The following is a 14,097-nucleotide window of genomic DNA, read 5'->3' on the forward strand; positions in this document are numbered from 1 at the left end:
GTCAAGGTGAAGTCTGTAAATTGAAGAAGTCATTGTACGGGCCGAAACAGTCACCTAGAGCATGGTTTGGGAGATTCTCAGCTACAAAGAAGGAGTTCGACTATAAGCAAAGTAACTCAGATCACACTTTGTTTATAAAACATAAGAAGGAAAAGTAACAACTTTAATTGTGTATGTTAATGATATGGTTGTGACATGAGATGACCCATGTGAAATGCAAGCTTTACAGAAGTATTTAGCCACTAAATTCGAAATGAAGGATCTCAGACAACTTAAATATTTTTTTTGCAACTAAGGGTGCAAGATCAAAACTTGGAGTCTTCCTTTCGCAACGAAAATATGTGTTGGATCTTGTAGCCAAAACCGGAATGTTTGATTGTAAACAATAGAGACGCCCATGGAAATGAATCATTAGCTCGGAATTCTCCCAGATCAAACCCCAGCAAACAAAAGGCATTATCAGCAATTAGTTGGAAGATTAATCTACCTATCACACACAAGGCCCGATATAGCATATGCAATGAGCGTTGTGAGTCTATCGGATTTTGAGATACTTAAAGAGTGATCCAGGAAAATGTTTGTTATTCTAAAAAAGGGGTATCTCTAATATTGAAGGATATACAAATTCTGATTGGACAGGTGTTATGGACCAAATAGTAGCCGAGTCAGGCTGAGACACTATGAGTCAATTACCCTGATTGAGTCAGTTAAGTAGTCATTTAGTTTAATTTCAAGTTAAATACCATGAAAGAGCAAAATTGTAATTTTCCTTTGAACATTAATAACATGAGCCCTATTTAAGGACGTCATGGAATGAAAAGATAAGCAAAAAACTTACAAAGATCTGAGTTCTCCGCGACGAACCAGGGTCGGCGTTCCCCTGGAACCCTAAGATCGGCTTTCTCTAAAAATGAACCCAAATGTGCAAGCCTCCCTTCGACGAAGCTTGATTATCCCCCTTCTACTCTACGATTCTCCTCTTCACCTTCGTTATCTTCTTCTTCCTCCTTTCAAATTGCGTTGTGGAACTGGGATGTCAACATCTGGTATCAAAGCAGGCAAGCGTGGGAAGTTGTCCAGAAATGAGGAGGAATTGATAGCGGCGATACGAGAGATGTTGAAGGAAAGCCGAAAAGAAAGCGCAGATTTCTGGGCTGCGTGGAGGAACAAGCGTAAAAAATTCTGGGAGAAACAAACTTCCGCCATTCAGGACGATGCAGAGTTGGGGTGCGCCAAGCAGGAATTTCCCGTGACGCCATCCAGAATAAGGCATTCCAAACAAGGGAAGCCAATAACTCCAAAGGCCGTCACGCCTATTCCAAAAGCGGAGAGGGACGTTCGGGTTGTGGAATAAGCAAATTCCGAGACCGGAAGCCCTATTTCCCAACTGAAACCTAAACCACCGCCCAAACAGTAGGAATCCGACGCGAGCTTGAGCGCCAGAGCAGCGACGAAGAGCCACATGAATCGGGATTCACCTTGGGGTCGCTTGATTCCACCCCCCATGGAAACCCCTCATGTCCTCCACGCCGGTACAACCCCATTGTTCGAAAAATACGAGCTCAGCCATGATTTTCGGCAAGCTTATCTCCCCCAACGGTTCGAACAGTCACCGGTTTATTTGCTTCCGGCCGACTGCAGCCTGAATCAACAGTGGCGCCTGACGGAGGCAAAATCTGGCCCGTTGAGCATCGATAAGAGGCTAAAGGTTGGGGCCAACGCAACCTCTGTTCTGCACGCCACGGCTATCGCAGGTGAGTCTTCGAATTCCTCGATTTGGCTTGTAAAAACTGGGGCAAAGCCACCTCTGTTTTGGGATACCGGTCAACAGCTGCGAAATTTCTGTTGTGGGGACTGGAAATTTTTTTTTCCCATGTTAGCAGCTGTGTTCTCAGGAAATGGTCTTGTCATACAGGGTTCTGGACATGCAAGTTGGTCTGGTTGTTTCTATTTTCGAATCAATCAAGCAGCTTTGGCTGCTGTTGGTGTCCCCGATAATTTGGTTCATGTAATACCCGGATTTGCAGAAACAGGAGAAGTTTTAGTAGCTTTAGTTGATAAAACCATTTTTGTTGGATCACCAGGCGTGGGCAAAATGATAATGAGGAATGTTGCAGCAACATTAATACCTGTTACTCTTGAGCTTGGGGAAAAAAATGAATTCATTTTGTGTGAAGATCTTGATGTTTCTCATGTTGCCCACGTTGTAGTTAGAGCTGCTCTACAATCTAGTGGACAAAACAGGCTGGTGCTGACAGATTTTATGTTCATCGAGACATTTATGCTGCTTTTGTGGCTCAAGTAGTCAAAATTGTGAAATCTGTTTGTGTTGGTCCACCACTAGCAGGCCAATATGATATGGGAGCAATATATTTGCAAGAGCATGCTGACATACTTCAATATCTTGGGGAAGATGCCATAGAAAAAGGGGCAGCAATTGTTGGTCGGGGAAGTTTTGGCAATTTGGGTGAAGATGTTGTTGTTACGGTTCCGGGTCATGGATTGAGTAACATGGCGTGGAACTTGAGACTCCAACACTTAGAATTAAAACTCACTTCACGTCAAAGGTCTGTAAGTGAGTCTTTCTCTTGACCAGTGCTCGGCCAGGATGAAAGCTCCTCTTTTGTGGATCCTAACGAGTTGTTGTGAATGGTAGGATACCCCACAAAAATGCTAAGCTTGCTAGAGTAAGCTGCTCTCTTTTCTTGATCACGGCAAAGAGGGTTTGACCCTCTTTGTTACTGCTCAAACTAAGATTGCAACCTTCTTTCTGAATTAACTTGAAACATGGGTTTGGAATAGATTATTACCTCTTCTTTGCTGCTGTGATCAGTTCCCACGTTGCACCAGGACTACTCTAGGTCTGAGGATGAAGATCCTCACTTTTCTGCTCGATAAGGGAGGAGTTGAGGCCTCTCTTGCTGCTACTGCCGAGAAGAAGGAAAGACCTTCTCTTTGGGCTCGGAAAAGGGGCAGGGAGCTCCTCTTCTTACTTGGGATGCTGGTGATGGAAGATGGATGAAGATGGATGGCAATGGAGGGTGAAGGGTATGTTGGGTTTTTGGAGTAAACTCTAAACTCGAGATCAAGAGGTGATCTCAGCCTGTTTACACTAGGTTATTCTAAAATCTCAAAGTTTGCCTCATTCATTCATTCTTTCCCTTTAAATAGATCACGTCATGGAGTTTTAGGGTTAGGGTTACAATAATTCCCATAATGCCCCTACATATAAAAGTAATTAGAAATAACTCCCTACTTAAAACAATATAAGAAATAAATCCTACTCAAAGTAATATAAGAAATAAATCCTATTGAGTGAGTTGTTGTTGCCTCCTTCGTTGTGTGACTCGGTGTGCTATTGAGTCCACAACAGTTGTGGATCATTTTTTTTTCCCCAACTGTTATAGTAAACGTAAATAAAAAATTAAGCTAATGCAAGAAGAGGCTTTTGGTCCCATCATCCCTATAATGAAATTTAGCACTGATGCAGAGGCTATTGAACTTGCAAATGACTCAAATTATGGGTTGGGATGTGCTGTCTTCTCTAGTAACCAATGTCGAGCCAAAGAAAGAGCTTCCAAACTTCACTACGGAGTTGCTGCAATTAATGATTTTGCCACCACGTACATGTGCCAGTCTCTGCCTTTTGGCGGAGTGAAACACCGCGGTTTTGGGTGGTTTGCTGGTGTTGAAGGACTTCGGGCTTGCTGTCTTGTCAAGTCTATTGTGGAGGATAGACATCTTACTTTTGTCCTTGGCAATGATGGTGTAGCAGCTCAATGCATGGTGTTGCATCTTCTGTCTAGGGTCCATGCTAGAGTTGATTTTGTTACTGTGGGGAATGTCCTTGAACCTCTGTGATCTTAATGCTGAGAGTGTTGCGATTTTGTTAGCCAACTTAATCTTGTAATCCATAATCTTGTGATCCCAGAGTATTTTGCCATTCTCACAATGTCTACCCCTCACTGTGGAGTACCTAAACACAACCACCTTTGCACCCTGAAAAGATTATCAAAGTCACAAGCTGATACCTGGAGCTTTGCAGCTGGTGAGAGGGTCCCACTTAACATTTGATGAGACAAGGTATTTATTCCCTACCTTGGGAGATCTACTGTTGGGATCTGATATTGGTGCCACATCAGGATCTGCTATCTCTTTGTAATATGCACAACTTAGTGGTGTGACATGGTACCACCCTTCCTCCATTGGCTCCCTTCTGGTTTATCCCGTTGCAGCTTTTTTATTGAATAAATTTCACAAACCCAACCACAAATCTGCTAATCTATTCAATCCACATTCTGAATATACACCATAACATCTGGCAAATACACATTCTCATAATAAAATACACAAATCGAGTTCACAAACAAAGTATTAACAGAAATGAAACTTGAGAGAAAAGGGAACCTCCTTTCTGCGCACACAGACACTGTTCAGCAGCAGCGTTGCTCCTCGACCCCTCTGTCCAGCAAAGGCGAGCCACCACGGCTCTCTCCTCTCTGGTAACAACGTTGGCGTCCAACCCTGACTTCTTCCGACAACAGTCTCGAGTCCCGAGCTCCGACTATGGCAACAACAGCAAACAACACTCTGTTCTCTGTTCCGGCAACAGCATCAAACAACACTCTGTTCTCTGTTCCGGCAGCAACAAGCCTCTGCGGCAACTACGACGGCGACGACACCGACAGCAGGAACTTCCTCTCCAACACCGGCGACGCACGTCTCTTGCCCTAGCTCCCTTTTTCCTTCTCTCTCGCGTATTTTTCCCATTTCTGTTCTCTTCGTTTTTCTGTCCCATAATTTCTTTCACCTTTACTGTGTCTAACTTATTCACGACACATTGTGCGTCTACAACTTAAAAAAAAAAATAAGATGGCCCCATACAAGTTGGGCCCGCTGGTGTTGATTTTCAACATTTTCTTCGACGAAGAAGAGAATTGATATTAGCTTCTTTGCTTTATATCTTCAGTGGTTTAGTCACTGGCTTCGCTCCTACCCTTGGTGCTCTTATACTTGGTCGGCTTGTCTATGGTGCTGGTATTGGCTTGGCCATACATAGGGCTCTGTTGTATATTGCCGAGACTTCACCATCTCAGATTCGTGAAACACTAAATTCCCGGAGGGAACTTTTAATAGTTCTAGGAATTCTGTTGGGTTACCTCATTGGCAGTATTGAGATTAATGCTATTGGTGGATGGAGTTACCTGTTTGGCCTCTGTGCTAATTGCTGTTTTGATGGGAATAGGCAGGTGGAGTTTACTACCATCTCCACGTTGGTTACTTCTCAGGGCAGTTCAGGGGAAAGGACCTCTACAGGAATACAAAGAAAAGGCTATGAATGCTCTTACAAGGCTAAGGGGTCGTACTGTTGGAGATGTGGTATCGGAGAACCAAATAGAAGATACTTTGGCGTCCTTAACATCAGCATATTCTGATCAAGAATCAGAAGGAAGTATCTGGGAGGTGTTTGAAGGACCACGTTTGAAAACCTTCATTATTGCAGGCGGCTTAGTTCTTTTTCAGCAGATAACTGGGCAGCCCAGTGGATTGTACTATGCTGCTTCAATTTTGCAGACTGCTGGATTTTCTGCCGCGTCGCTGCTGCTCGAATTTCAGTTATAATAGGAGTGTTTAATTTATTGATGACTGGAATAGCTGTTTTGAAAGTGGACGACCTTGGAAGGTGGCCCTTGTTGTTGCTCTATCCCTTCTCACAGCTTACTATAACGTATTTCAAGGGTTTCCTATACTTGCAATAGTTGCCCTCCTCTTATATGTTGGCAGCTACCAGCTATCATTTGGTCCAGTAAGTTGGTTGATGGTGTCTGAGATTTTCCCACTCGCAAAAGAGGTATCTTTCTGTGGTGTTCTCAACCAAATTACTTGAATCCCTACTGTTTTTCTCAGATGCTAAGACAATGCTATCTTCTTCTCTCTTCTATGTTGCATAGTAAGGTTCTGCTTTAAGATCAATAATTGCTGTAAGTAACCGACCCAATGGAGATTGAATACAGTGGAGCAAGTAAAGTACCAAAAACAAAAACAAAACAAAAAAAAATTGTTTTTTTAAGGTGGCACCTATGGCCCACGAGGAGGACCAGCGGAGGGCTTCGGCGCCCACAATTGTGTCGGCATGCATACTCTTCCTTCGAGCTCGAGGACAAGCTCGTTCTCCAGGAGAGGTGTGATGTTATGGACCAAATAGTGAGCTGAGTCAGGTTGAGACATTATGGCTGAGTCAATAACCCTGATTGAGTCAGTTAAGTATTCATTTAGTTTAATTTCAAGTTAAATGCCATGGAGGGGCAAAATTGTAATTTTCCCTTGAACATTTATAACATTAGACATTAGGGAATGAAAAGATAAGCAAAAAATTACAAGGATCTGTGTTCTCCTCAATGAACCAGGATTGACGTTCCCCTGGAACCCTAGGATCGGTGTTCTCCGAAATTGAACCCCAAGGTGCAAGCCTCCCTTTGACGAAACTTGATTATCCCCCTTCTTCCTTACGACTCTCCTCTTCACCTTCGTTATCGTCTTCTTCCTCCTTTTGAATTGCGTTGTGAAACTGGGACCTCAACAGCAGGTGATCGGACAACCAGAAGACCCACGTCGGATTACTTTACTTTTGTGAAAGGGAATCTTGTCACTTAGAAAAGCAAAAAATAGAATGTAACATAAAGATAAGCGTTGGAGCTGAATTTTAAGCCACTAGAAAACAGTTTCCATTGTTAGTGCCCCCAAATAAGAAAAATATAAAAAACATTAGAATGAGTAATTTGTAATAATATACTTAATTAAAGCATAATACCTAAACCACAAATTAGGTAAAACAAACCTGGTTACTACACGAATAAGTAATTTAATGTATAAGTAAAATATATTAATATACTAATTAATTAAATTGAATGTTATATTATTTAATTTTTGTAGTTTATTTTACATTAATACAGTAATTACGTGAGCCAATTAACTATGCACATGATTAATTATAAAAAATAACTAAATAACGTTAAAAATAACATAAACGAATATAATAAGTTAAGTTATTAATTTATTAATAACATATGATATTATTTAACATAAAAAGGAATGATTAAACAAAAAAAATTTGATCAAATGCTAACTTTAACACACTATATATTTGTACGTATTATTATTTAATAATATTTAAAAAAAATTAAAATCTTTGATTTTATTAATTAAAAAATGGGTTAATTAAACCAAAATAATTGATCAAATGCTTGATTTAACAATATTTTAATTACCACTCTTAAATCACTAATTTAATACAGTAAGATAAATAAATAAATAAATATATTATAAATATATTATTTTATCAATATATTCAAAAAATAGAATTTTATTCAATAAACATAATATATTTTCTGTATGCTAGAGGTCGTCTTCAACCTCCAACATCAAGATGAATCGGGTGCTGGTACTCCACTAAGGGCGGGGTTAGTGTCCCAAATGGATTCTTGAAGATCAAGTTCATGTCCAACATGAAGATCATGTCAGTCATGTACATGAAAATCATCTTCGCATTTGGTGTTAGTGTTGACGACTTCATGTGCACTGGAAAACAGTTTCCAATGTTAGTGCCCCAACATGAGAAAAACATAAAAAATAAGAGAATCTCTAAACCTTTACAATACACTTAATTACAACATAATTTTTAAACCCCAAATTAGGTAAAACAACCATTATTACTACACGAATAAATTATTTAATGTATAATTAAATATATTAATATATTTATTACTTGAATTAGATATATTATTATGCATTAATATGGTACTTACATGTGCCAATGAAATACGCACATGATTAATTACAAATAATAAATAAATAACGTCGAGTTATTAATAACGTTATAAATAACGTGGAGTTATTAATAACGTTATAAATAAAAAAAATGAAAGTAATATGTGGAGTTATTAATATCATATGATATACTTTAACCTAAAAATGAATAATTTAAGAGAAAAAATTGATCTAATCATAAATTTAATACACTATATATTTGTACATAATATATTTTATGTATTATTAATTAATAATATATTATCACAAAATTTAAAACCATTGGTTTAATTAACTATAGCAATTGGATAATTATGCCAAGATAATTTATCAAATATTTATTTTAAAAATATTTTAATTATGACTATTAAATCACTATTTTTAATATAGTAATTATATAATAAATGTATTAAATAAATAAAAATAATTATTTTATAAATAAATTTTATAAATTAATGATGATAGTTTTAAACTATCGTCGTCTTCCTCAGGGTCGTCGTCTTCGTCAAGGGCGAGCCAGCGGGCAACGGCGATGACGACGACGACGGGCCAGTGGGCAATGGCGACGGCGGTGGGCAATGCCGATAGAGGCGGCGCTCCGACGGTACGCAGAGAGGGAGAAGAGAGGGAGGCCGAGAAGTCCAAATGTCAAAATCGATGAAAAAAGAAACTGAAACAGGGGAAATCGCAAGAAATTGGAAGGTCTTTTGGGAGAAAAAATGATAACGTGAGGGAGAAGGGAGTGAGATGTCGAAAGGGAGAAGAGAGGGAGAAGAGACAGAGAGATAAGAGAGAGGGAGAAGCGAGTGGGAGGTTCAGAGGGAGAGCGAGTCCGAGAAGGAGAAGGACACCGGAAGAACTTTTGCAGCAAGAGATGGAGGCACTAGAGAGGGAGACCGGAGAGGGACGGTGGAGGTGAGAGAGGGAGCAGAGAGCTCGGGCTTCAGGGAGACGACAGCGGGGTTGCGGGAATGAGAGCGAGGTGCGGGAACGGTCTGAGCCAGAGAGAGCCCGTGCGAGAGTCATGTAGATGATTCTCAAAATCGGGCGGAAAACACTTTTCGCCCTTTACTCTTGAGACATGAACTCTTGAGTCACGTATGTTCATGTACATGACATGAATTTCGGCGCTCCCTAACGACATCAGGACATGAACTGTGTAATACGCATGAAGATCATGTCCTGAGTCATGTGCACTAACCTCTCCTAACAACATCAAGAGATGAACTAAGTAATGTGGCTGAAGTTCATCTCCTGATTCAAGTTGACTACCCCTCCCATAATTGTAACTATGCAAGCTGGTATATGTCCTCTTATGTCCTTTTTTCCTTTTGAAGCATGTGACCCTAAGGGTATTGTAGTCATTGAAAACACTTTCACATAACTATAAATACAACCTCAAGGCATGGGATAGAGCATTCAAACCTCTTCCTCTTTGCTCAAATTCGTCCATACACCCTCTATCTCTTTTCCCCTTCCTTCTCTCTCTTGGTTTCTTCTCTTCTCTCTCCCAAGAACTAGAATTCCTCTCTTCTCTCCTTCCCTTGAGATCTCTTGTGTTTATATCTTGTCCCTAGAAATCAACATGGTATCAGAGAAGGCAAAGATCTGCGTTGGAAAAGGAGAAGAGATTGAGAAGAAAGGGAGGAAAAAGAGGAAGAAGAAAAAGAAAAAGAATAAGAAAAAGACAAAAGAGGAGTTTTACATTTTTCCTTAAGTCTTTATTTCCTAATTCCTATTTTTCATTAGATGTTTTACTCTCTTACCATATGTTTCCTATAGAAAATTATATACCATTGGAAAAATATTTGAGTCTAATTTCCAACTCAAAAAGAATCGTTGAAAAAAGATTTTTTTAGAAAGAGAAATCTACATCTAAAACAAAAACGAAAAGAAAAAGAATAAGAAAAAGACAAAAGAGGAGTTTTACATTTTTCCTTAAGTCTTTATTTCCTAATTCCTATTTTTCATTAGATGTTTTACTCTCTTACCATACGTTTCCTATAGAAAATTATATACCATTGGAAAAATATTTGAGTCTAATTTCCAACTCAAAAAGAATCGTTGAAAAAAGATATTTTTAGAAAGAGAAATCTACATCTAAAACAAAAAAGTCAAGAAGCAAAAAAGTTTCATGTAGCAATAGAAGACCTTAGCTTCCTATTGATTTGTACCAACATTTTAGGAATTATATTGATAATTATATCTCAAAAGAAATCTATGTAAGTCTATGTGTTGTGGTAATCAAGTTTTGTGTGGCTAGAATACCCAAGGGGGAGACAAGATGAGAACAAGATGAAGACTACATGCAAAATGAAAACAAGGTAAAGACTATAAGCAAGATGTGAACAAGAAGAAGATGAATCAAATTAAGGCTATCAAAATTTCTTTTTCAAGCATACAAGTTTCTTGGCCAAGATTTTTTGCAAAGAGAAGTTACAAATACCAACTTGAGGGGGAGTGTTAAAAGGCAACCATATGCGTAAGGGTGGCATGGCTAGTAAATAAGGAGAACTATCATAAAAATGGCATAAAATTATAATTACATAAATTGGTGTATGTCCTCTTATGTCTTTTTTATTTTGAAGCATGTAGCCCTAAGGGCATTGTAGTCATAGTAAACACCTCCACACAACTATAAATTCAATCTTAAGGCATGGGGTAGAGCATTCAAGCATCTTTCTTCTTGGTTCAAATTCGTTCATACACCTCTCTCTCTTTTCCTCTTCCTTCCCTCCCATGGTTTCTTCTCTCTTCTCTCCCAAGAGCTAGAATTCTTCTCTTCTCTCCTTCCCTTGAGATCTCTTGTGTTTATATCTTGTCCCTAGATATCAATAATATGCATATGTTGAAAGATATAGACAAGCTTATGTTTTTTATCTCTTTTTCACTCTTTCTAGGGAAAAGGGTGCACTTATAATTTATGTACTTTTGACATCTATAAATAAAGGTTAAGGGGGAGGGTTTGGATACATGTCCATAACCCTATTCTTCCTCACGTGTTATCTCATCTTTCTCTCTCTCTTGGACGTCCCCTTCCCTCCTCTCTCTTCTTCTACTCTCTTCTTTCTTCTCTCTTCATCAAGATCATAATGTATGAAATCCTGAAAGCCAACATGGTATTAAAGTAATGACTTCCAAGTTCCAGAAAGTCATTACTCTGATACCATGTTGGCTTTCAGGATTCCAAAAAAACATTCGTTTTCAATACTTGATTGATCAAAGGAGACCGGACTGACAGTAATGGAGTCCTCTGTGGATTTTGCAATGACTGCTGCTATAATCATGGCAGGGAGAGCAGAAGTTTATGCACTTTGAGTCTTAGCAGTTTGGCATATGATGATCTTGGCAGCACTTTGAGTCGTCATCGTTAATCACTAAGTCATTCCCTGTTGTTGCCACACCAAGCATGACCATCAAGAAAGTGGCGACGATTGTGACATAAAATCTACACATATTGTTGGTTTCTTTAATTTATTATTAGTTTAGACACTACAGTAAAAGAAGCAGTAAGAGAAGTTTTATTTTCCTTCTGAATTTTTGAGTTCTGGTATGCAGAAATATATTACATTCTAGTTTTGAATCTCTGAATCGCTTTACAGTTGCTGGTCTGACTTTTCTGAGACTTTGGTTGTCTATTAGAAGTCTTATTGCTATTTATCAGTTTAGACGCTACAGTAAGAGAAGCTTTCTTTTCCTTCTATATTTCGGTGTTCTGGTATGCAAAAAAATATTACTTTCTAGTTTTGAATCTCTGAATTGCTTTACAGCTGCTGGTCTGACTTTCTGAGACTTTGGTTGTCTCTTAGAAATCTTATTGCTATAAAGATTACTGCTATGTATGAGACTTGATGTATATTGTTGTAAAGATTACTGCTGCTGCTGCTGCAAAGTAGTCTCTGAGAATATTTTTCTGCAATCCTATGGTGTGTCCAGCAATCTCCAAACTCTACTGTCGTTGAAGCCTCCCCTGACCGAGTTGCTGGATAGTTTTTTTTTTTCTCTGGAACCAGCACTGCTATGTTTCTTAGACGTGTGATGCAGAGAAAGGGCAAATGACAATAATGCTAAAAAGATGATCTACCCGATCTTCATGGTATCCTGTCTATGCTGGAAGAAGTCTATTTCTATCCTGCTACAGTTATCCGGGAGAGCTTCCAGCAAATTTCCGCTCTATTATTGATACCACGCTCCAGCAAGTTTCCAGAACAGACATCTTTGTGATTATTTAGGAAGATTTCCTCAATTATAATTTATTTTTGGGAAGTTTCTTTTTTTTTTTTATCAAAGGTGGCCTAAGTAATTCCATACATCGGATTGGGACGTTACATCAAGATTAAGATTCGTATCCAGCAGGGGGACATTGTTGCTATTTAAGTATGGTTTTTTCAATTTCAATTCGTATCTCTTCTCTGGTCCATGGTATTGATTAGCAACTGAATTTTTGGTTTTTTTGTATGTCTTTATTGCTGTTTAGACGTCCCCCCAGATTAATTCTGGATTACGGCTTCGTTTCTCAAAAAAGGATAAAGCCTGGAAACAAGTTGAACTCAATTTATCACCTTTCACAATAGGTGCAATACCAGATGAATAATTATTCATACAATATCTCTCCAGAATTTTGTTGATATAGGCTTCTTGAGACAATCCTAATGTTCCTTGGGATATGTCTCTATCAATCTTTATGCCTATGGCATAAGGAGTTTCGTCCATATCCTTTATATCAAATTTCATCGAGAGAAATCATTTAACTTTATGAAGTAATCCTAAATCATTTAAGCAAGTAGAATATCATCTACATATAGGACTAAGAAAATTATTTTGCTCCCATTGAGTTTATGGTATATATATATTGATCCATGATATTCTCCATAAAACCAAATGAAGAAATAACGTCATGAAATTTTAAATACCACTGATGGGAGGCTTGTTTTAGTCCATATATAGATTTCTTAAGTCTACAAACCAAGTGATCATTCCTCTTTAAAATGAAACCATTATGTTGTTTCATGCAAACCTCTTCTTCTAGGTCTCTATTGAGGAAAGTCGTTTTCACATTTATTTGATGTAACTCCATATCAAAATGAGTTACTAATGTCATGATTATCCAAAATGAATCCTTCTTTGAAATAGGAGAGAAGGTATTGTGATAATCAATTCATTCTTGTTGATTAAATCATTTGGCTACAAGTCTTGCCTTATATCTTTCAATGTTGCCTAAAGAGTTTCTTTTGGTTTTAAAAACCGATTTACATCCAATGGTCTTCCCCCTTTTAGGCAATTCAACAAGATTCCATACTTGGTTTTGAGCATTTGAATCCAACTTTTCTTTCATGGCATCATTCCATAATGTGGATTTATGTCCACTCATGTGAAAACGTAATAGGATCATCTTTAGCACAAATTTCCATGCCAAATTCTTCAAAGTACACTTCATATTCTAAAGAGATTGCAAGTTTTCTAACTCTTAAAGATCTTCTTAATGGTACTTCAACATTTTTCAGGTTGGGAATGTTGAGGAACCTGATCTATATGAGTATCCTCATGATGAGATGGTTCTTCAACTATTGGTTGTACTTGAATAATCGAATCTTGATAATTATCATGAACAAAAACCAATCTATGCAAAGATGTAGGAGCAATCTTTCGAGGTTGGCTACTTCCACTAATCTCATCATTCTCAAGGAACTTTGCATTCTTAGATTCGACAATTCTTGTCGAACAAGATGGACAATAAAATATGTATCCCTTAGACTTTTCCACATATCCAATGAAATGTCCACTGACTGTTCTAGGGTCTAACTTTGTCTCATGTGGATTGCAAAGCCAAACTTCAACTGGAAAACCCCAAACATGTACATGCCTTAAACTAGGTTTCCAACCTTTTCATAACTTGAATGACATTTTATGAACAACCTTGGTTGGACGGACCCTATTGAGTACATAGACTACAATTTTGTGAGCTTCACTTCACAAAGACAATGGGAGATTGAAGTTACTAATCATACTCCTCACCATGTCCATTAATGTTCGGTTTCTTCTTTCAGCCACACCATTTTGAGAAGGTGAGCCAGGCATTGTGTATTGTGGCACAACACCTTGTTTCTCAAGTAACCTTGCAAAAGGACCAGACAATTGTCCTCTTTTAGTGTATCTTCCATAATATTCACCACCTCTATCTGACCTCACGATTTTGATTTATTTGCCTAATTGTTTCTCTACTTTTTCTTTATAGACCTTAAAAGCATCTAGTGCTTTGTTTCTATCATAAAGCAGATAGAGATACATATA

The 14,097-nt window shown here is 38.3% G+C and overlaps 1 protein-coding gene and 2 pseudogenes across 1 annotated transcript; all 3 read left to right on the plus strand.

The window, feature by feature from the left end:
• The first annotated feature begins 850 nt into the window (after positions 1–850).
• On the plus strand, positions 851–3,022 carry LOC137947698 (aldehyde dehydrogenase 22A1-like; annotated as a pseudogene).
• A 410-nt stretch (positions 3,023–3,432) lies between these two features.
• LOC137947699 (aldehyde dehydrogenase 22A1-like) lies at positions 3,433–3,861 on the plus strand. The gene has a single exon (XM_068793476.1). The coding sequence runs from the start codon at positions 3,433–3,435 to the stop codon at positions 3,859–3,861; it is 429 nt and encodes a 142-aa protein (XP_068649577.1).
• A 705-nt stretch (positions 3,862–4,566) lies between these two features.
• LOC137947700 (D-xylose-proton symporter-like 3, chloroplastic) lies at positions 4,567–6,192 on the plus strand (annotated as a pseudogene).
• Positions 6,193–14,097: the final 7,905 nt, after the last annotated feature.

The sequence above is a fragment of the Aristolochia californica genome, unplaced genomic scaffold, assembly GCF_029961685.1.
Source record: "Aristolochia californica isolate CCGP_79_NKW_82.1479 unplaced genomic scaffold, dmAriCali1.0.hap1 SCAF_13, whole genome shotgun sequence".
Lineage (NCBI taxonomy): Eukaryota > Viridiplantae > Streptophyta > Magnoliopsida > Piperales > Aristolochiaceae > Aristolochia > Aristolochia californica.

Excerpts from the sequence above, each read along its gene's own strand:
- LOC137947699 (XM_068793476.1), top strand. The coding sequence starts at position 3,433 with ATGCAAGAAGAGGCTTTTGGTCCCATCATCCCTATAATGAAATTTAGC.